The sequence below is a fragment of the Lates calcarifer genome, linkage group LG7_2, assembly GCF_001640805.2.
Source record: "Lates calcarifer isolate ASB-BC8 linkage group LG7_2, TLL_Latcal_v3, whole genome shotgun sequence".
In the NCBI taxonomy this organism is placed as follows: Eukaryota; Metazoa; Chordata; class Actinopteri; family Centropomidae; genus Lates; species Lates calcarifer.
In genome coordinates this window covers 8,014,718-8,038,193 of record NC_066854.1, presented here as the reverse complement: position 1 = coordinate 8,038,193, position 23,476 = coordinate 8,014,718, and the positions used below count along the sequence as shown (strand labels likewise).

The 23,476-nt window shown below is 42.7% G+C and overlaps 2 protein-coding genes across 4 annotated transcripts in view; both read left to right on the top strand.

The window, feature by feature from the left end:
• The window catches only part of LOC108872976 (FERM and PDZ domain-containing protein 4), a 43,683-nt gene extending 35,937 nt beyond the window's left edge, over window positions 1-7,746 (top strand). Inside the window, exons 12-16 of the mRNA XM_018660940.2 lie at window positions 699-788; window positions 945-1,127; window positions 1,275-1,413; window positions 1,955-2,977; window positions 3,283-7,746. Of these exons, the coding sequence (XP_018516456.1) occupies window positions 699-788; window positions 945-1,127; window positions 1,275-1,413; window positions 1,955-2,977; window positions 3,283-6,635 (4,788 nt within the window). The 3' untranslated portion in view covers window positions 6,636-7,746. The remainder of the gene's footprint in view (window positions 1-698; window positions 789-944; window positions 1,128-1,274; window positions 1,414-1,954; window positions 2,978-3,282) is intronic.
• Window positions 7,747-8,448: 702 nt separating this feature from the next.
• On the top strand, window positions 8,449-12,648 carry LOC108873001 (uncharacterized). 3 transcript variants are annotated; one of them, XR_007809126.1, is made up of 7 exons: window positions 8,453-8,983; window positions 9,300-9,404; window positions 9,824-9,954; window positions 10,124-10,285; window positions 10,601-10,828; window positions 11,006-11,348; window positions 11,806-12,648. XR_007809126.1 is itself a non-coding variant. In XM_018660984.2 (6 exons), the coding sequence occupies exons 1-6, from the start codon at window positions 8,917-8,919 to the stop codon at window positions 11,884-11,886; spliced, it is 774 nt and encodes a 257-aa protein (XP_018516500.1). In that variant the 5' UTR covers window positions 8,457-8,916; the 3' UTR covers window positions 11,887-12,648. The 3 variants fall into 3 exon arrangements, 1 of the variants encoding a protein (XP_018516500.1); XR_007809125.1 differs by having other exon boundaries at window positions 8,449-8,983; window positions 10,601-11,348; XM_018660984.2 differs by lacking the exon at window positions 11,006-11,348 and having other exon boundaries at window positions 8,457-8,983.
• The last annotated feature ends 10,828 nt before the right edge of the window (window positions 12,649-23,476 follow it).

The following is a 23,476-nucleotide window of genomic DNA, read 5'->3' as shown; positions in this document are numbered from 1 at the left end:
ACAAAATTATTTTTTAATGGCGATGTCTGGTTTCAGCTAGTAAGGTCAGACATCCCATTAGCCTTTTGTTTTTGAGACTGATAGTAAGGTAAAATATTACTAGATTATACTGTAGGCTAGGTGTATTCTTAAATCTAGCTGCAACATCAGGGGGACATACAGTAGATATAATGTACCATAAAGGTCTGATGAATATTCTAAGTGGTTATAAAGTCAGTGTGATATAAGACACATATACACATAACTGCGCAGTCATTTTTATTTAAGTGCTTTTGCATTCCAAATGCATTGCCTTGCCTGAGCATGTGGTGCTGAAATATAGGAACACTAAAAACCTTTTTTTTTAAAAATGCCAATTAGATATATACATGTCTCATGGCAGGGGAAGTGTTGGTACTTTGAACAAGATGCACTTTTGGTGCTTTCATATTTGAATTCTAAAAATGCCATTGACCCTAAGTGGCTTGAGAGACACACATCCACACAGGCAAGCCATAAAGAGCACTGCAGTGGAGCAGCTCTTCAGATTTTGATCAGATTTAAATGATATGATGGGATATAATGGAAAATCAGTGGTCCAGATCAGAATTGCTCAGAGAGAGCTTTACATCCTGACATTAGAAGACAAATGCATCTGTTCAGGTTGAAGTGATTTCGTTTTAGATGCTTACTAATGTATTTCACTTCTCTCTGTGCAGCTGACTGCTTTGCAGGCCAAGGTGCATTACCTGAGGTACCTCAGTGAACTCAGACTCTACGGAGGGAGGGAGTTCAAATCAATACTTTTGGTAAGGCTATTAGTCCTGGAAAGGATTTGTAAAAGTTTGAAAAGAAACTTGAATTTGGTCAAACTCTGTCACTGCTAAAACCTTTCAGGATGAAAGTTTAACACGGCTGATTAGGTTTTGAATTAGTGTTTAATGCATACACTCTGCTTTCTGCAGCAAGGGGAGAAGCAGACAGAAGTGATGCTATTAGTGGGCCCACGTTATGGCATCAGTCATGTTATCAATGCCCGCACCAACCTAGTGGCCCTACTGGCCGACTTCAGCCACGTCAACCGGATCGAGATCCTCACTGAGGATGAGACCAACGTCCGGCTGGAGCTGCATGTTCTGGATGTCAGGGTGAGTGCGTTTCTGTCTGAAAGCAGTAGCACAAACCATTTTTTATCTGTTGGTTTTTACTTATTCCTTTTTTCTTTCTTATCTATTCGTTCTTCCTTTATTCCTTCCTCCCCTTGTGTCCTTTTTTTTTTTTTTTTTTTTTAACAGCCCATCACACTGATCATGGAGTCAAGTGATGCAATGAACCTGGCCTGTCTAACAGCAGGCTACTATCGCCTCCTAGTGGACTCAAGGAGATCTATCTTCAGCATGGCCCACTGCAATAGCACTGGAGGGGATGACTCTAGTGAGTAATTGTTAACTGTGTGTGGTCAGTATAGTATAAATTTAATAAAAAATAATGAAAACACCAGTCCTTCAAAGAAAATGCAGTCTTGCATGTGGCAGTGTTTTTTTTTCTAATTATATACCTTTTGTTTAGTTATTTAAATGAAATTAATTTCATACACATTTCATAGTTCTTGAAATGAGAGTAATTATTTACATTTGGGTGAGAAAATGTGTGTTTGTACCATACAGTTTGTGTACAGTTTTACAATACTTGTCTAGTAAATGTTGTAGAAACAAGTGCAATGAAAGTATAAACTACAACAAGCAAAAACTAGTTGAGAAATTGAACACTCTCGCTGTGACACATTTTGAAGTGAAGGACTGAAGGCTAGATTGAATGGCTGAAAAATTTATGTTTTTGCAGTGCAGCTCAAAACCTCAAAAGTCTCCAAGTAGAGCACTCAAAAGTCCGGTGAAGAGAAGCTCCTTTAAAATTTAATCAACATAAAATATAAAACATGTAAAGTAATAAAACCTTGTGTTGCTCCTGTCTGCAGGTCAGGATCGTGTCCTGGAGTGGCCGTACAGCACGTCTTTGGGGGACAACGAGGAGCCGTCACCCAGCCAGGGAGAGGTCTACAACAGGGACTTGGAGTATTCAGACAACAGGCAGAGAGAAAACAGTATCTCTCCTTACTTCCATGAACCCCAAAACCCAGACAGAGACCTTGGGGCACGGAGAAGTCCGTTGCCGCCTCCTCTTCCACCTGCCACCAGACACAAACCTCAAGACTCACCTCGGAGTGCCAAAGTGTCATTTATTTTTGGGGGGGACCCACCCTTGAACAAGGCCAAGAGCTTGGGCTATGAGAGACTGTTAGAGAGCCCTGAGGTACCCGAGCACAGACCGACCTACTTGCACAACAGCACAGACTTTCGGCAACAGGACAGGGTGCCGTTTCAGTTCAGTGGCCTGACACATGTCTATAGTAACATTATAAGCGAGGAAGGTGGTGAGGAGCCACTGCTGAGGGATCTGTTTTATCGTGACACGACGGACGATGCGGAGGATGATGACGATGGCTCCTGTGAAGAAGACTCCACAGGGGGGACACCGGTGGGTGACGACAGAGGAGGTGGAAATGAAAACTGCGGTAACCAACGAGGAGGGTTACCTACGGCAGCCGGCAAATCCACCTTCCTCACACTCTCCGGTTCCACCGACGACATCATCGACCTGACGTCTCTACCCCCTCCCGAGGGAGACGACGGCGTCGACGAGGACGAGGACGACACGCTGCTCCAGACGCTCAACCTTGCAATCGCAGCTCCACCGCCAGGTTTCCGGGACAGTTCGGACGAGGACGCGGTGCCCGAGGGAAGGCCGCTAAGCACAGAGGACTGTGACAACATCCCAGTGTCGTTAATCGATGCCATTCCGACGCACGGGGAGGGGGAAGGGAGCAGGGGAGGAGAGAGGAGGTTGGAGAGTTCAGTCATGAATACTCTGCAGGCACTGGAGGCTCTGTCTGTTTCTGAACAGAGGCCTCCCCCACCACCACCCCACAATAACAATCCAGGTCTGTTGAATACTAATTCAAGCACAGTAACGTTTGATCACCATCAACAAATAAATCCTGTGTCCCAGTGTATGGTGTTTGATTTCCATTTGATACAATTTAAACCACTAAAATGTATGGACTTTACCCATTTGCTCCTTTTGTAGTGAGGTTTTTTTTTCTTTCTTTAATGACCTCCTGGCCCTTTTAAGTTAGCACACTCCCAAAAAACATTCATGAGACAAGAACAGAAACTATTTGTATAATATGAACATTTTACTGTAGTTGAATGACCCATATTTAACTTTGTGTCTCCTATATTTTAGGTGTTTACACATCTCGAGGCTTTAGCCCAGAGTCATCCTCAGACTCTGGCAACGAGACCAACTCCTCAGAGATGACTGAAATCTCTGAACTGGCTGCTACTCACAGGCTCAGCGAGAGCCACATGCGTCTTTTGGTTGCCACAAGGGAAGGATACCAGCCTTTACTTGAGGAGAAAACTGAATTCCCTGTCTCGCCCAGCACGGGAGGAACAATGCAGAAGAAACCCCGTAGTCCGACACGGCACCTTCAGCCTCCGGCAGTTCCTCCGAGACGGAGCCCCCAGTTGGACACCACGTCATCGGGGCCTGACAGCTTGGAGGTGAGGTCCCAGACTAACCTCTCGGCCACTCTGCAGCGGCCAAGCTCCACCACGCCCGGAGGCAAGCATCACAAGAAGTCTGCAGACTCCAGTGGGAAGTATAACACCTTCAGCACGAGGGAAGGGCATCGGGGTGAGAGTGGGGGCCGTTTTGACTTGGAGCAGCGCACGTCATTCTGTGAGAGAGGGGAGAGTCAAGGAAGACAGAATTCTTTTTTGGCTGAAAATTCTGTAGCTGAAGGCCTTAGTGTGAACAGTCACAGAATTCCCCGCCCTGCTTCTGCTACCTCTGATCGCATGTTAGATGTTGTCAACTTGGGGGACTGTGGCACAGACAATGGAGCTGCAACTGCTGAGCAAGATGAACATCTAGTTGTAGCATCGTTGCTGTCTCCAGCCAAAAAATCCAGATCAGGGGGGTCTGACCAGGGATCAGACATACAAAGTGACCATCGGCCAATTTCTAGACAGCAGAGTGTTGCACGGTTGTGTGAGTACCATCTAGCAAAAAGGATTTCAAGTTTGCAAGGAGAAGCCCACAGTTCACTTCAGGGTTCTCTGTGCTCATCACTGGATGCTGGCGGCAGCACGAACAGCAGCGCTTGTGCCACCCCGACTGACTCACCGCTTGGCCCCACCGCAGTTGAATCCAAACACCACCATTTGCAAAGGCATCCGCTTTCCAGTTCCTCTTCTTCATTACTCAGGGTGCTGAACTATGAAGATAATAAACCTGGAATCCCTCACAGCATCCCTGGCCAGAGCACTCAGGGAAAAGACCTCCACCCTCACGCAGACCCCGCCCTCCTTCGGAAAATGCTGCCCAACATCCACGCCCCCGCTGCTGGGGCTGAATCGAGCCGCCCCTCCTCAGCAACGCCGTCGAAGCATAAAGAGACCCCAGGTACTGGAAACAAGAAGCCCCACAATGATCTGCATGCTAAACAGCAGGCCTCTTTTAAGGGGCTGAACCAGAAGGAAGGCAGCGAGGCCTACAGGCAGCTGATTAACTATCTAACCGTCAGCCAGATGCATCAGGGGGGGAAGCTGCACAGTGCAGGCATGGGTGGGGCAGTGAAAAAGGACACCAGGCGCTTTATCACTAGCAACCCTCAGCTTGTCGAAATGGTTAAGAATAGGGGGAACACCATTGCTCGCTGCCCATGTATGCCTTCCTCCATGTCATCCCCATTCCTCAGCCCAAATTTAGTAAACCCTAACGCGGCCACCATGCAGCTGGCAAATAAAAATGCACGGTCATACCATTCAGCCACACTTCCTGCCAAACTCAAGAGAAGCCCCGACATGCATGCTCACAGACCGAATGACAGTATAGATTACAGGCCAGCAACTGCTGAGAGGAGGAGCTCCTTTTCCGGCCTGGAAAGCGAGCTAGAGAGCAGTGGTATGGACCCAGAGCACTTCCTGTCACTGTATAAGACAGAGGGCTGTATCAGCCGTGACGGGGGATTTGTCGCAGGTGGAAACCGAGATGGTGCTGGTACGACTAACCGTCCTCCACCTCGATCAAGGAGCCAACCTAGTGGCAGCACAGAGGACTGGTTTAAATCAGACGTGAGGGCAAAGCATGCAGTCCGTCAGTCTCCTCACCGTCGTCCTAATGATTCTCTTTGTCTCTCTGCTGCCCCCAGTGTAAGTGGTCCACGAGCAGACCTCAACACCATCTCGCTAGGAAGGGGAGACCACCCATCAGCTTTTATCAGGCAGGCATCTACCGGTAGAGCTTGCATTACATCTCCAACTCCCAACCCGCAATCTCCGCCTCCTCCACCACCACCCCCGCCTCCTCCTATGTCTCTATCTGTGCAAGCCAACACTAGCTCCAGCAACTCAGCATTCACGCAGGATTCCATCCACTCCACCCAGTCCCGGCAGAGTCAGAATCACATTCAGGCTGTCACCCCAACCTTGACGCAGACGGATCCCTTTTGCAGTAGCCTGCAAAGGGGCAGAGAGCTCAAACGCAGCTCCAGCAATGTGACCGCCAGCTCTGGTAGCGTGGAGGTTCTGTTCGATAAGCCCACTCGAAGCCGGAGCCAGCAGCCCTTGTTGCCATCTGTACCCCAGCAGGGTGAGAGTAAAGTCCAGCGGAGGCCAACAAGGAAGCGGCTCTCCAAGAGCTATTCCCAAGGTTCTGTATCTTCCCACACCACATGCTGGTCTACAGGCAGTAGGATAGACAGTAGAAGGGCATCTGTGGCATTTCCATTGCAGAAAGATGCTAAACACATGAAGGGCTCTCAAAAACTGGACACCAGTCCCTGGAGATGCAACGGGCCTTTTAGCTATTGTTTCTTTAAACGCAAGAGTGAGGGTGAAGAGGATGATATTGAGTGGGAGAGGCCCAGGCGAAGGCGTGGTGGGAACGATATTGATGCTGATGGTGCTGCTGCATCAGCTATTTTGCCCTGTGGCTCAGCTGTAGATGCAGCCGGGGAGCAGCTATACGGGGAGGTCCTCAACAACATGAGCTTTAGTGACCGTCTCGCACGAATCAACGCACTCAAGGACCGCATGTATGGCTTTCCATCTGGCTTCACTGATGTCCGTCGTGATGCTAGTGAGCTCATAGCCCTGGTGCGATCCAGCGTAGGTCGCTGTGATCGCGGACCCCAGATGCCAATCCAGGACGTATCCCAGTTCAAGCAGCTCCTCTCTGTCGAGTCAAAAGAATTAGGCCGTGCATGCCGGAGGATGGCTCAGGCGCACAGTAGCCCTGAGGAGATGCTGCTAGCTGTAACTTGTAGCTTCCAGGTGCTGTGCTGCCTCTGCGAAGCCTGCATGTGTCTGGTCCGGGGCCTCGGAGCCTCAGCCTCACACCAACAGAGAGAGGTCGTGGCGAAGGTCGACGAGGTGGTCATGAACTACATATGTTTGCTCAAAGCGGCTGAGGCTGCCACCGTGGGAGCACCAGGGGAGCACAGCGTGAAAGCCCTGGTCCGCCACTCCAGTACCATGTCGGCCATTGCTAACGCACTCACCCGCTCCCTTAAAACGCTGCTTAGCAAGTAGAGGCTACTCCTTATGCTTCATAGCGTGGCCTGCACAGTCAGTGGAAGTCTGTCTTTAAGCATCTTGTTATTTTTTGAGTCTGCTGAAAGAGTCATATATTTTTCATAATAGCTCTGGACAGTCTCCATATCAAAATCAATAAAGTGTAAGACTTGTTGCAGTTAGACTTACCATTAAAGTTACATAACACTCAAACTGAAAAGTTGCTGAAGATGCTGAAAGGCAGTCCAAACTGACTGCACTTGCTTTTTCTGATGACAATATTGTAATGTATATTTACAAAGCCATACTGTCACAGACCTTTGTAATATGATATGTACCTAATCGATACCCTTTTACCTGTGCATTATTTAAAAGAAAATGTATATACTGTATATAAATACAATGAAATTATATTATTTGCTGTAGCAGTTTCAAGAAGCCATTGAGTATTCAGCTTAATTTGCTCTAACATTGTACAGGGCTGGAGTGAATTCACTTTCAGTTCAATCAGTCAAAGTGCAGTTTTACTACAGATATTTATAACTGTAATTATAATAATTAACTTGTCGAAATCTAAATAAAAATGTGCCACTGTTAAGTCCAGTGAGGAAATTGTTGCTATCATTTCATTCACATGCTAAATATAAATGCTACATTTCTGAATGACTGTGTAAAAGTGAACTGATTTCAACCCTGTTGTATTACAATGCAGTTTGTTTGCAAGATGAGGAGTGATTGTTAGAAATGTTGAAAATACAGGGACACTAAAAATTGCACTGCATTTACCACTGCTTCATATTTTATCAACTACATTATTTTCAGACAAGAATATTAAGCAGTAAATAATTAACTATTTCCCAAAATACTAAATATATACAATTATAATATATAATATTAACACTTTAGGAAATATTCATATTTGTTAAGAAATATTTCAGATTGACAACTGTGTTAATTACATCTAATTATTTTTTAACTTTTTGTGTTTTATTATCATCTGTTTTGGAATAAGTTCTGTGCAGTTCTATTCCACACTATGTATCAAGATGCAGTTATGTCACTTGACAAGAAATAAAATTCTTGTTTGTTTGTTTTTTCAATATTCCACACACCTATTAAAATACATTTTACAGATATTTTTATGTCTCCTTCCATGTGTCTTTTGGCTCTGAATGCTTCACTCACCTCACAACAAATTACCACTGGTGTGTTCTTAGTGTTACTTCATCACAGAATTAGTTTCATAAGACTATTGCTGTCTGTTATATCACATCAATACACTGCATGCTGCCGAAGTGTACGTTTTGATCTTTTTCACACAAACAGTCTTGGTTATGAAGCTGCTCATTTTATAAAACAGATCATACTATGTGAGTGAACCATCCTCTTTTTGAACTGAATTCAAAATACACGTATAAAACCATTTTTCCTTTTGTTATATCTTTATCTAGTGGCAGATATTTGATTTGCAGAGAGTGGAAGTGTAGTTTTGAGGTGCCTTTCACTGTTATTTTTACTATTTCAAGGGTCCGTGACAACTGAATAGACACTTTTGTGTCTATTCTGGACCAAAAACTCACAGAAACTAATTTCACATCACTAGCATTCTGATAGCCAACAGTGATGGGGTGTATGTGTGTGCGTGTGTGCCCAAAATTCATTGTTAATTCTTTGACTCTGCTCAGAGAGAATCATAGCTCATATTATCAATATACTGCTGAAACAAGAGTCACTTGCAAGTGGCTTGCAGAACTTTTTAACAGTATGGTGTTTGCTGTGATTACGTAGTGTCATTGTGTGCACAACGGTATGTTCACGTGATCTTCCTCCCAAGCAGCGGAGGAGATGTGGGGGAGGACCATGGTGGCCGCCTCATTTGCATATTGGGCGCCTGTTCTACGCATGCAGCGACGTTTTACCAATCAGCTCGACGTATGTAGCAAGCCACGCCCGCGCGGCAACTCGTGTCGCGCGCTTCATCACCAGCATTGTATAGGCGGTGGAACAGACAAAAGTTAGTTAGGCGCTCTTTACCTCCACTTAGGCAGCAATAGTGCAGGGAGTTTATGTGGTTAAATTCAAGCAGGGTAGTTTTTGTAGTGGATATTAGCGAGCTCGGAAACTGCACTGACGCTCTTGAAGAAGCTGCAAACAGTGGAGTCCCCCAGCTGAAGCTAATCACCGCCGCGGTAAAGTTATTGTTGGGCACCCCGTGGGGTTTAAAGTTCAGCTAACAGTAGCGTCACTGGCTACTAGCAGGTAGTTAGCTCCCGTATCTCAACCGACTACTTTGGTTACAATGGCAGCTGTGTGCCAGCCACGACGTGCCTTGGTGGAAATACCTGCTCCACAGCCTAAAATTGCAGGTAAGTGTGAAATGTGACAGCTTTTTATTTCAGCTGCTAAAATTGCTTTAACTTCAGTTCTTTGTACAGGAGGCGCGCCACTTTGCTATCAAGCTAATGTTATCACAAGCGCGCGCCTCCAGTGTGAAGTTAGCTGGTACAAAATTATTGTTAAAAGTAACTTTAAACAACTGCGTCACCTTTCTTGAAGTATGCTGATATACATTTACATTAATATGCATTTCGCAGTCGGAGCATGAGGTGCATTGTAGTAAATCGTAACACAAGCCACTGTTATCCAAAGAGTACAATGTTTTAATTGTTACATCTTTCACAGCTCGGATGAGGAGGTCCTACTTAGAAATTTTAAGTGGTCGTTTGGCTCCAAATCCGCTTCCAAGGGGGAGAAATACAGCCTCAAACACGAAGCGTGTGCAGCCATGTAAGTGCAAAAGTACATCATTATTAAACAATTTGCAAAACTAGTGTGAGGTTGGTTTTTGTTAGATGACTTTACAGGAGGCAAAGTGGGGAAAAAGAAACTTAGTATGATAACGGAAAGGGTGTGTGTGTATATGTGTGAAGAGTGGTGGTTTTCTGTGTATCTTTCCCTTTCCATTCAGTGTTAAGGGAACCAACAGCTTAACATTACATTAATGAAAAAAAGTAATGTTCAGAGTAGTAAAAGCTGTTCTGCTATCTTCTAAAATGAACATTCATGAGGAAAATACCACTTGTCCTGTCCTGTCCTATTTACTGCATTTATTGGAAATGCAGCCAGCTCAGAGACTATTGTTTTCCTCCTGCCCTTGTTTCCTGTGGTCTGTTAATTGTCTAAATCACACCCCTTTTGTTTTGCAGTGGACTTGCCCATTGGCGGGGTGTGGAGCGGGAGAATAGAGGAGCAGTGTGAGAAGATGGACGAGCACCATACCCCGCTCTCCAAACAGCAGCTTGTCCAGCTAATCAGATCCCTCATCTTGGTTGAGCAGGTATTCATCATGGCAGTTTCACACGGCCATTTTAATGAGATCACGTTGAACATTACTCATCTTGGTGTTCTGTGTACATAGCAAAATGCATAAATCCACTCTCAAAGTAAAACAAAATGTTGTTGCCTTCACTGTACGTGATATGACCTGTAATGTGTTTGTATCCTAGAGCCAAGAGCCCAGGAACCTGGCCTCAGACTTGAAGTATCTCCAGGAAGACTTGCAGCTAAAGAAGGCAAATGTCTATAGGTCCATACCTTACTCACGGTTTGGCTCCAACAGGGACGCTCACTGCTACAGAAAGGCATATCCTCACCTGGTGGCATTCAAAGTAAGTATCATGTCTGTGTAGATTATGATTTTGGAAACCCACAAAGTTAATTTTACTTGTACATTGTTCAATTTTAATTTGCCCTGGAGTGATAAAGCTTTTTTTTTCCTTGACTTTTAAAAGAAATGTTTGACTCTTAAAGCACACCCCTGCCATTCTTTTTTTTTTTAATTGAGCTTTTTTCCCTTCATAAAGGGAGTTTTTTAGTCAAAGATAATATTAAAACAGCTCCGCAGGACCACCCCTGTGTGCCTCTGTGAGCAGAGTGTTTCATTGTGTCACACTAATCAGACACCTCCTTATCCTCCCCCTCAGGTTTCATGTCAGGAGTGGGGCCAAGTTCTTCTGAGGAACAAAGAGTGGGACGCCTGTGTTGGAGCACACGCTGATGGCGTGGCGCTACACCAGCGAGTTGCCACAGTGGGATACAGCGAGTCACAACGCTCTCAGAGAACAGTGTTACAGCATTCTGGCAGCTCACAGCCTCTCTGCTCTCCAGCACTACCACCCAGAACCAAACAGAGGACGCGAGCTGCTCAGAAGGTAACACCTCAGGATTTAAAGACATATGAACACCTCACATACAGTTACTGTGCTATCATGTGCACTAATTATATATCCATTATTATGAGATTAACTTAATACTGCACATAATATAAAATCTTAGTCTTAGAACGTCAGTTTCGCTTTTGACTATGGCTTTCTTCATGCATTTGAAAGGTCACAGCGTGGAGCAGATACTTCTAGGTATTTCTGGTATTCCAGAAAGTTATAAAGATGTTTCCTGCAAGTTTACCACCTCCTTCTGAACAGTAACCTGAAACAAAATGGGTCAACTGGAGTTACTGATGAACAAGAGCCCACAGCGAACCTCACTCTACGTGAATCATTACTTCTAGTCTGCGTTAAGTGCTACATATTCACAGTTCAAGCTGTGACACACAATCGATTTACTGCGCTCGCCTTGCCGCTTGTGTTAGCAACCAATTGCCAACTTAAATATGCATCTGAAGCAAAGCAGCATGGGCGTCCTACTGGAGTCCTGTCTCGCGACCTGCTGAGTGTAAGTTCACTGATCTTTTATTCCTGGGTTGGTACACCAGCCCCTGAGGAACTTGGAGCTGGGTCTCTTTGCTTTGCTAGAAGTCTGCTTTCTTCACCACCTAGGTGTTTACTTCAGCTGTCACTGGGGTACATGTAATATGTTTGTGTATTATCCTTGTTAGCCGTCTTCGTTGTTTTAGCAGCTAAAGTAAGATTCAGTGCAGCCTCAAAATGATGGTTGCTTATGCACTAAAGTAGCTGGTCTAGTGAAGCTGCCAGCTACAGATTTGCTTTATGTTGGACTTAATTACCCAGCGCTTTGATAAGCCATGAAGCTTAGGTGCTATCATATTCATAGGGTTATCACTAACCTCCATCTGTCTTATGTTTTAGTTGTAACCTTGAATTATCAATTACATTGAGCATACTGTAGAGGAAACCTGTCTAAGAAATCAACCTTGTGTTTCTCTCTCTAGGTTGAAGATGGCTCAGCTGCACAGCCAGTCAATTGTTCCCTGTATTCAGGAGTTGCAGAGGATTATGGGATGTGCAGATGACTCCTCCATGGATACAAAATAACATGATAAACACTATCTAACAAGGCAGCTGAACCCAAGTGAAAAGTGTGCTTCATAAATGACCTAAATGATTTATGTGTGGTACAGGGCCAAAAAACATTTAACGTGGTAGTGTTTGTTTGTAAAACCACTACAGTATTTTTCCAAAGGGCAGGGTAACATCTGCAAATGAAATGCCAGAGTGAAAGAGTCCGATAATGCAGGTTTAACAAGGTAAATAAAACCACCTCCTAAATGGTTGAAAATGCAATAAAACCTCTTATTTAATCTCATTGCATTTTTACATCAACTGGAAAGCTTAATGTAACGATGAGTGTAACATTTGTTGCATCACTTGTCGTAATGTATTCATCATAGGTTAATGTCACATTACGTCCAAGTTGCCTATGACCCTATTACAAAGGCATATTTTCTTTTTAGACAAGCATTCACACTGTGAGAAATGTTCAGTTCAGTATAATTCAGATGTTTGTATATTTTTAGACATTTGTATAGAATAACATTTGAAATGTAAAAAGTCTGAAATGGCCTTTGCTGTTGCTTTGTATGGGTGTGTATATATTATCCTTAGTACTGTTCACAATACTTGAAACTATGGCCTTTGCCATCTTTGTAGTTGTGTTTATATATGTATGTCTTCTATATAGAGCATTGTCTGTGTCACTGATTGCACTGTTGTGGTTTGTCCTGAAAACTTGAAAAATTTTGATAAAATAATTTAATTAAAGTTATGACTTTGTACTGCAAAGAAGCTTGTTCATCTGTGTGTTTTGGCCTCACTGTGTCTGTAATATCTGACACTTGTACATTTTAATCCTGTGTTTTAAAGATTTTTATGGCATTAACTGGAAGATACTTGAAGGTGGTAGCTGATCTTTGAGAGACATACAACAGTAACTGCAAAGATCAAATCTGGTACCGGTCAGGAGCTGTCAGTGTATCAAAAACTACGGCTTCACATGCGATAACTAAATGCTAAGCTGTGCTGCTTGAATGAGTGGAAAAACTGCCGACAGGCTCTGCTGTGTTATATGTAACTGCCAAGCTTGTTTGTCAGTCCTGTAAGTAATCAGTATGCACAGGACAGTGGTGTAGTTTGGTCAGTTTTTATCTGAAGTTGATTTGTAGGCTGTCAGCATTGATCAGTAGGCTGAGATAGCTGATTTGTAGACTGTGGAGTTTGCAGAGCACCTTGATTGGTGACTGCTGCTGCTTAAAGATGGGCCATTACAGTAGATAATAGGATTAAGCGATCAATGGATTGATCATTTGTCCATCCTGGCTGTGTGAGAGCTCTGCTCTTTAAGTTACTGTTTCATACCACTAGGTGGAGCCCATGTTGCACCATTGTCCAGCATGAAGTGTCACAGTCCCTGGAGTCAGGCTCGTGACTCCAGTGGGGGAGCAACATTAATACCACTTGAGAAACAGCTGTTGCCATGGTACTCTGTGGAGTGAATATTAAATAATTTTTAAATGCTATTTAGGGTTCAAGATAATGAATGGGATGTTGATAGGGTGAGAGGCTGTTGGCTGACAAGCAGACTTCCTGCTGTGCATTTTATCTACCAGAAATAAAGAAATTGCTGAAATGTCACTTTATTATATGGAGACTTTGATTAATCTGACATTATTTCCTTTAGGAGCCTTGTACCTTTTATGACATCGACAGTTTAGGTAAAGGGGTATTCTTAGGTTTAGTGTTTGGCTGTAATGTTACAGAGTCCTCTGAGATACAGGATTAATTTAATTATTAGCCTCCATGGTACTGCAAGTGGAACGTATTAATAATACAGCTTAAGGTTACTTATGTAAATGCAGCCAACCCACTCATAGATATGTGTGTGAATTTGTAATCAGTAAATTGGAAATTAAACTGGCAGGCTCATGGTGGTTCAGATGTAAATAAAGTACATTAAGTTGCTAGCAAATCTGCCAATCACTGCAAATTGTTCAGTCTGTAAATGTTCACTAGTAGAGCTACAGGCTACTTCACATTTCACCCTGGTTCTCACCTGAGATTAGTCCTCGGAGCAAGAAAATTTTCGAAGCGAGGATTTCCTGAGCTCGTTTAGAGGCTACCATTAAGCCCATAGCAAAATATGAAACACAGACTCAAATGTACAAAGAGGAGCATTTTGTAGTAAGCACTGCAGCTTACTGATCCAGGCACTGTAGAGGAAACAGTGCTTTAAAGAGGTCCGAGGCACGCTGAAGAAGTGTAGAAGTTAAAATGCTTTCATTATGACATGGCTGCAAAGATAAAATAAAATAAAAACTATCAATGCGTTACAGCTCCCCTGTGCCTTGGATGTGTTTTCGAGGTTGCCTTCACTACAGTGCCAAGATCAGAGAGCTAGCAGCTACAAAGACAGACCTCCCTGTTTGTTTGCCTCTCTGCATAGCTGCTGCTCATTCATGGAGCTATAAATTCTGTATTTTATCTCTACTCTATAAACACCCCCAAACAGTGCTCTTTTCACCTTATCCAAAATCAGCAGTAGTTATGTTCCCAATACATTCTGTCACCAGAGGTTAGCCCAGGAAAGAATCTAAGAATATTTGACAATTTCATCCATTCCAAATAACACCAAAGATAAAAGATGCAGTTGTGTATTGAGTAACAAAAGAAGTACAGATTCATAATAGAAGCTGGTCTGAGGTCTTTTTCTGGAATATTTACTTTAGAAGGAAAATAAATAACTTTTCAACTTTGTAATTTATTGAGCCATATTTTCAGTGTCACCTTTTTACAATATATATATATATATATATATATATAGAGAGAGAGAGAGGATATATTGGCTTTTGAGATGGGAGATGCTGTTGCTCTGCTATTGCTGTTGATATTGTTCTGTCCACCTACACATACTGTTCAACAATGTAGGTGTAGCCTTGTGAGGATATGAGGTGCGTGGGCAGAGCATGCACCTTGTCCCTTGATAACCTTCACAGACAGCTAATATAAAGACACGGTGCATTCAGGTACTCGTTTCCATTTGGAGAGTAGGTCATTTTAACGGACACCATGTTGATTCCCTGTCCATCTAATTATTTTAAGCAACCCTGTGTTTTTGTGCTTAAACCAAATCTTCCAAACCCCAGCTGTGTGAGATCAGAGAGCAGTTTTATTCTTGCAGTAGTCATTTGTGAAAATGCTTATATGTTGCTCTTGAGGACAATATGGAGCGCTTCTTCAGTTCAGTCAACTGACCAGTAGCCTATGAAGGTAATCTCTCAGGTTACTTGTAAGTATACCGAATTTACAAGAACTACCTGAACACATGATAAAATAACTGATACATACATTGATACATGTTAGGCTCCAAAGGAAACATGTGGATGGAACAACTTTGTCAAGCCATTATGTTTCTGTTTTTAGTCATGGCGTGGTGACTTTGACTGAGGCAGCACCTGAATTGGAAGTGAGTTCAAATGTATTCTTAAGGGACCAAAAAACTGTAGGAAATCACATGAGGAAATTGGGTGTACCAAAAAAAAGAAAGGAAAAAAAGCGAGTTACAGCACTTCATCACAAAATAGCTCCTACAGTGCCCTGAACACCACAGACAGATTGTGTTCCAGAGGAATGACTAATTCCCTCTCGTTATGGAATGTGAGGTTTACATCAGTGGTTTTAATTCAGGTCCTCAAGACGCGGCGCTGCACTGCTTTTCATTCATCTTCAGCCGTCTAATAAGGGGCTCATTTACACCTGGGATGCCAGGTGAGTGTAATTAGCGGTAATTAACTAGCTATGAGGATAGAAAACCAGCACTACCGGGTCCCACAGAGTTACAGAAGAGACTCAGAGTGAGAGAACACCAGTGACTGAGTGTTTGTACATGACTTGAATCGTCTTACATAGCTAAATTCCTCTCATAGACATCTACACTGACATTCAAACATCTGTCGCTGCAGCTCGGGCAAAGCGAGCTGAGAGAAAGTGAAAGAGGGGACTTTGATGCCATGTAGCTGGAATTACAATGATAAATCCAAAAGACCTGAGCAGGTCTCAAGGACACTGATAAGAACAGAAAGGACAAAACTTACTGCCACAGTACTAGAGATGCCCTTTACAGTCTTCTAAAAATTTAATAGTGTTGTGTAACGGTGTGCTCCTTCTAGAGAGTAACCAGTGCTTTAGTTCAAATTAGCAGAGCTACAGATTCCTTTTATTTCATACCCCAAATGATCAGTTATATACTGCAAATATTTTAAGTGTTCATAGTTTTTCTTTCTCTAATTTCTCTCCATCTGTGACCTAATAGCTCCCAACGCAATTATCACTTTGCAAGAAAATGTCACTGATTGTCAGAATTACATTGCAATAAGCTTTGGGAGTGCTGACTTTCAGTTGGGTGAATATTCATTGCTATCTGCGAAGGTTTAAAGCAGCACAGCTGTAGAATTCATGAGGGATGGTTTTTGAAGTATAACAAAACTAAATGGCTGCAACAACTTGTTTAAAACAGTGTGAAATGGAGTGAAAGCTGATCCATTAAGCTTTCATTTGCATTTATTTTCCATCCCGGGGAAGTAGTCGATAGACCTTTTGCACAGCAGACATTTTGATGTGTCATAGCAGCAAAAGCACAGGTAGTATCATTAATGATTCTGGCGAAGTGTCCCTGTAAGCCACGTCAGCTAGCCTTCATGCACAGTAGGCCCGCTTCATGGCAGACATTTTGACGTGTCATAGCAGGAAGAGCTATGTGTAATGAATAGCATTAATCATGGCTGCATTTTCATTTAAGTGTCTGGTGTGATTCACGCTGGCTCCCAGGCTGTGATTGCTGGAGCACTTGAATGGAACTGAGCCATTGTTAATGTTTTCAGTTACACCTGTGCTTTTTGTTCTATGACAAATCAACATGTCTGCTGTTAAAAGGTTGATAATTATTACTAATGCTAATGTGTGTTTGTGCTGTGTACCAAGTTGTGGTTTCATGTGGGTTATGAACAGGACTATTTCTTGGCCAGTTTTTGTACAGATTAAACACCTGACATATTTTTGTAAGCCAGCCTGGATGCTAGCATCACACTGGTTCCCTCGACAAAAAGCCGATGGGATTTTTTCATTGGCTTTTGGATTATTGCAGAAAATGAGCTCTGGGACCAACAAAAATTTATGACACCTAAGTGATTTGTTCAGCAAGATAATCTTCTTAAATGAATGCCACTTTTATGATTTTTGAAGCCTAAATATAATTGCCAGCTAATCTACTAGTTCACAGTGTAGTTGCAGTACCAAATAAGTATACTTTAACAAAACTGAAAACTGGGCTAGAAGTATATAACTAGCTAACAGTTTCAAGTTCACTTGTAGTATAGTTTACAGTATAGCTGGAGTAAGCTACAAAATAAAACTTAGAAGTATACTACTGTTACACTTGTATAAACTAAAAAGTCAGCCAATTTAGTCCCAAGATGTACTGAAATAGTACACTATAGTATACCACTAGTACATTTATATTAGTGTACTCACTACATAAAGTATACTTGGGAAGTATGCATGAACTTCGCATAAGTCTACTTGATAAAATAAACGTACGTATGACTTATATTCGTAAGGGCAGTGAGTAGATCGGTTTTCGTGTGTGGCATTATGACGTTGACAACCTCTGTAGTCTCATTTGGCCACTTGTTAGCAATCGACACACAAATAGACACATAAGCTAAATTAATTAGCTGCTGGCTAACATGAGAGTGGTATAAATCAACTCATCTAACTCGTGGCAAGAAAAGAAATTAGCGTTTGCCCCAAAATGTTGCAATATTCCTTTAATTAAGTCACAGCCATCTAAGAAACAACAAGGTCTTGACTTCATAATTCACATTCAAATAATCAGTTTCACCTTGCCTCCTCTGGGATTGCAGAGTGTGGTCCAAATTTAAAAATTCACATGCAAATGTAATCAGAGTAAAACTGCACTTCAAAGCTGCAAAATGAAACACTTAAACCCTCCATTTTTTTACCCATTTTTTTTTACCCATCAATTTTTATTTCATTGTTTTTTGAGTCTTTCGAGTCAAACAGTTTTTAGCATGGATAAAACATTACATTTATTCTTTCACAGCCGCTATTTCCACTGACTGAGTCCTGCAATATTTTTGAGAGCGTAGTTGGGTTTTTTTTTTTTCAGTTACAAAAGAGCGAAGCAATTTGTTCGATGGCAAAAGGTCAAGAGAAATGAGTGAGCTCTATCAAATCCAGAAAACTAGTCCAGTTGGAATCAAAATACACAGTAATGTGTGGTTTTTACAAAGAGATATGCTCCTGTGTTTCAAATTGTTTTTCTGGTATTTCTCCTTTTTAAGACCCCACAGAGCGGAGAGGAGCAGTCAGGATGGTAGAGAAAGGAATGAGGAATTACATGTAACAAAGGTCATGGGCCTTATTTGAACCTGTGGTCTGAACTTTTGTCCAGTGAGCAATCTCCCTCTTCTTCCTCTGAATATAAATTGCAATTGGTTTCGGCTGAGTGAGGTAGAGGAAATACAGTATGTTTGTTTTTAAGCCCAATGGCATTCATCATGCTTCTGTCTCTTCCATCTACCTCAACAAAATCGAGGTTCAGTGGTAACTTGGCTGATATTTAGGGTGGATGCACTTTACAGTATAACCAAGGACTCAGATATTTATGTGACTTGGATGCTAAGCATATTAAAATGCCTTTGACTACTGACAAAGAGTGAGCATCATTCAGCAGGATGTGTTTCAGAGAAAATAAATGACCACGTAATGGTGCTGTCAAAACTAATCATGTCAAACTCTTTTAGATGACTCTAAAATGCCTGGCTCTTGAATCTAGTCTCTTGACTGCAAATGTTTAAAATGCAAGTAGATTCTGCGTGGCCCTTAGGTCAGTGGAAGCAGGTGCTCATGAATAAAGAGGATGTTAAATATGCGTGAAGTTATTAATTACAAGCCTGATATTTTTACAAGTTGCTTCTGTATTTTGGCTTTGCCAGTCGGGCACGGCTGTCAATACATTTCTTCTTCTTGTGCTGGTGTTAGCTGGCTTTCTTCCTCCCTCACCTTCTCTCTCCCAAGGTGGCCAAGTTTTTATCCTGCTGACAGCCCTATGAGGCTGAATGTCCCAATGCAAAACAGTAACAACAGTTGTCCCAAGTTGTCAGAGTTTTTCTTTGGTGCATGTAATTATTGTTATTATTCATTTATTATTAGATTTATTTATTTATATATTATCCCGAGCTGGTCAGCAAGGACCATTTGTTCTGAGCCCGGAGCCAAAATGATAAGATGAGGATGCAAATGGACCGTGGTACATTTAAAAACAGTCACATAAGGGAATTAAAAGATTGTTAGTTTTCTGTTGACCTTTATCTAAGACTTTCAGAAAAGTTTCAGCTCCTTCCTCTGCAACCCAGTCTTCTACAAGCTACACAAGTTCTTACACAAGTAATGACATTTTGTGGGACACAGAATGCATTTATATTGAACTAAACTGGAAAATGGTCAATGCTGGTGTTCAGTTCCAATGCAGGAAGAAGTTTGACGGTCATACATGTAGTGCAGCATAAGGTGGGGGTCACCTTTACTAAACTAAACATAAGCATGCATCAATCATACTTTAGTTATGGCAGTAATAATAGCATTAAATAATAGCAGGGGGGTGAACTTTTGCGGAAAGGCATTATATGAATTAGTAGGAGGTACATGTGTCAACTGAAGTATTGGGGCTTGCAAGTGGCTCAAACAGCCAGTCTAATTAAATAAATATATAAAAGATCACGCTCGTGGTTGTTTGTTTGGAGGGATGTTGCTCTTCCCATAGGTCGGACAGCAGTGGTTTTGGATGTGATATAAAGTTAAGTACAGTATCATATAAAGATGCAGAACGTAGAGTATTGTGTTGTTATTTGTGCCTTTTTGGCTTGGATACAAATGCGACTTTACTTGGTTACTGGTGCCACTGTTGTAAATCACTTAGTGTCTGACGGTGATGAAGAGTAAGGTTGAAAATAAATTGAGCACTGGCTTTGAGAGCTCGAAATCTCAGCAGCTGTCAGCTGGCAATCATCAACACAATAGCAAATCTCACAAGTGTGCGTGATGGTAATTTGGTACTACGGGCAAGTGAAAAATATCCCAAATGTGGCCTTGGTTGAGTCAGGTTAATGGTTCACTGCTGTCTTCTTTACCTGCACAGAAAGAAAATGAAATCCAAATTTGGGGAAATGAGCTGCTGGAGCTAAGTTTGTGCATGAAAACACGTCACTCTGGTGTTTAAAACTCAGCAGTGGTTGCTTCGTAATTGCCCTTTTTAATAGAGCCAAATCAGGTTTTGTGTTTTAAGCGAGAAAAGCTTTTGTCTCAAACTGCTTTTCAAACAAACAGTGGGCATGAATAAAGAATAAAATCAGAGAATCTATCAAAAATACATCAAAATTCCTGCTGCCATCTCCCACCGAAATGCACTATATTACCCAGAACATTGCTCTAATAGCAGCAGCCTGACAGGTGAAAACCTTGGGTTCACTGTGCTCCGAGGGAGTGTTGTATGGATGTGTGTGAGAATGAGTGAGAGGCAACAGAGATGGACAGTATAATGACGGGTGGCGAGGTCTTAAAATGACAGAGGCGAGCCGCTGACCAGCCCTGAGGGAGCCCCGTCCCGGGGTCATGTGTCATTAGCGCAGTCTGATTTCAGTGGCAGACTCCGGCACGGCCGGGCGGTGGGGACAGCGATGCTGTTTTCATGGCTGAGTGGAAAGCGCCTGCGGCCGCCTGTCCTCGCTTTGCCTCTTTTCAAGGGAATAAGCTCCATCCAGGCAGCATCAGGCAGGCAGGAGATTCCTCCCACTCACTCAGCTGCAGCCAGATGCATGTCGAGAGTACCCTCACCTTATTTTCACAGAGATAATGTACAAAAAAATGTCAGTGTTAATTTAATTCTGAGGATGAAAATCATCACTGTTTACATTAGCCTGCTTCCATTCAAGTTAATTTAACACATTTAAGCAAGTCGTGCATAGAGACTACAAAGCTACATCAGTTATGTGAAAAGACAAAATCTTTACCAGTCAATTCTTGTCAAGTTCAAAGTGATATGATGACAATTAAATAGGTTTGCAAATAACTCTGCAGCACAATGCAGACTCTTGAAACAACACAGTTGGAGATGGAGTCTGCATACGCTGTCCATCTCACTCAATCATAGTGACGATGCCATTTAAATTTAGATCATGAGTCACACTGATAGGCGTGAGAGATCTGGAGTGAAAGCTAAATTACTGCCACAGAACCTGTGCACAGAAGTGCTGATGGTGCTGAAAGTAGAACACAAAAGTAGAGAGCTGTCAAGCTATAAAATTACACAGCGAGCGGGGTGAAAAGATGATTATGGGCAATTATACAGCAGCAAATGTCCTCTAAGGGGAGACCTTCCGTATTTCAGAGGTTATTGCTAGAATGGACACACAGATAGCAATACAGCTGAACATCTGCTGTGTTTGTTCACGGCAAATGTGATTTCTCGCATATGAATGCAATCACCTGTAAGTGGTTCTGTATGAAAAAAGTATTTTATAGCATTAAGCGCTAATTCACTCCTGCCCAATTGAATCATTTCCTTGTGATGCTGGAAAAATAGTGACTGCAGATTTCAACCAACAAAATACCTTCACCCCTCCCCTTCCAAGTGCATTGAGAGTCTACACTGCACTGATCACTCAGAACCCCCCCCCCCCCCCCCCCCAGATTGCCATTCAGACCACATGTTAGATGTCATTTACAGTGCATCTTTGTAATACTCCTCAACATAGCTTTCCTTTTCTTGAATGCTCAGCCAAAATCATCAAAGTGGCTTCCTTCAAATCCATCCATGGCAACACTCTAAACTAAAACAACTTTAGTCACATCATAATATCCATGAGGGATGCCACATCCATGCTCGCGACTGTGTTAATTTGCATACACAGCCTTGCTTTCAAGTGCACAGTGTTGCCTACGCTCGTTTGTAGGCGGTGTATAATTTCTCACAAGAATTATAGACTTGGATGAGAAGCATGTGTATGATATTCTGATCAAGGTGTACCTGGCAAAACACATCTGATCTTGAGCTTAATTAAAATGAGGTATGATTAAGGTTACGTGTGTCTTTCTATAATTTTTTGCAGTAGGGGCAGTTTTAAGAAACTTTTAACAATTCACCCTGAGAATTCATGTCAACTGTTTCTTCAGAGAGGCCGCGCAAACGGGACATTTATCACATAAAAAAGCATGAACATCCACTGTTTTCCGCACCCAACTGCACCTTTCATGTCTTCAAATGGATTGTGTGTTTCAGCCCTCCCTACACGCCAGTCTTCCTTCCCAGACAGGAAGTCATTACAGGGGCTCTCACCCCATCACAGATGGCCATTTAACACATCGCTGGCAACCGCAAATGAACCAGGAGTAGCAGCCGCTTGACTAGACCCGGCCGACTTTGCACAAATGTTTATCTCTCGCTCACCTGCTGTGCTGGGATGGGAGGTGCACTTCAACCTTGGCTTGATTTTTTTTTGCTTATTTATTTATTTCTGTTTGTTTGTCACAGGCAGCACACACTTGAAATTCGGTTTGGGCAGATTTTTTTTTTTTGAGTGGTTGTGCAGTTGGAATGGGATGTCGCGTGCTTCCTTTTATTTTCCCGCATCTTGCTGAACAAACACGGTTTCAAGGAAATTGATGTAGCTTTGATGAGAACTTCTTTGTTTATTTTCTGCTTTGTATCTCCTTATTCTTCTTGGAGAGGGCAGGGGAAGGAGCTGATGTACGGCAGGCATTTTTTTCCTAAAATCTCCTTTTGCTGCCCCATCGAAATTTGTAATAGCCATATTTGCTCTGTCAAGCTGCCTTAGACTTTTGGTGCGTTTGGAGTTCCATTGGTGATAAAACAGATAAAGCCGACTTGACAAGTTAAAAATGAGAAAGCAATTGTGGCTGACACCCTGGAGACAGCCATCCTCCCTCTCTCTCTCTCTCTCTCTCTCTCTCTCTCTCTCTCTCTCTCTCACTCTCTCACTCTCCCTCTCTTTCTCCTCCTCCCTCTCTCTCTCACAATGTTCTGTTTGCTCTTACTCTCTGGAAATGCCTTGCTTGTTATTTACTATCTCTACTGAGTAAAATATTAACGAACGTACCTCTTGAAGATGTTTGCAAATGCAGAGTGATACGACTGTAGCCGGGCTATTAAGGGAGAGGGCCTAACCACTTAGGGATGTAAACACAGGGTCTATTCATTAGTCCCTTCCTATCATTCCACCACTTTGCTTTTAATACAGTGCGTTCACTTTCCCTGTCAGGTACAGGATGTTGTTGACATATGTACTTAAAATGGAAGGAAGGGAATGGACTAATAACTGTTTGTGTTGTGCATGTGTTGAACTTTGTGAGTGAGGGAACAGCAGAATGTAGGGGCCGAGCCCCTCGCGTGTGAGAAATTCACATTAGAGAGAGGGGAAAGAGGGGGTTGATAGAGCAGCGCTTGGCAGGGCTGGGTGTCTAAATCACGGCTTGGAATGGACCCTCGGCGTGGCGATTGGCTGTCACAGCCAC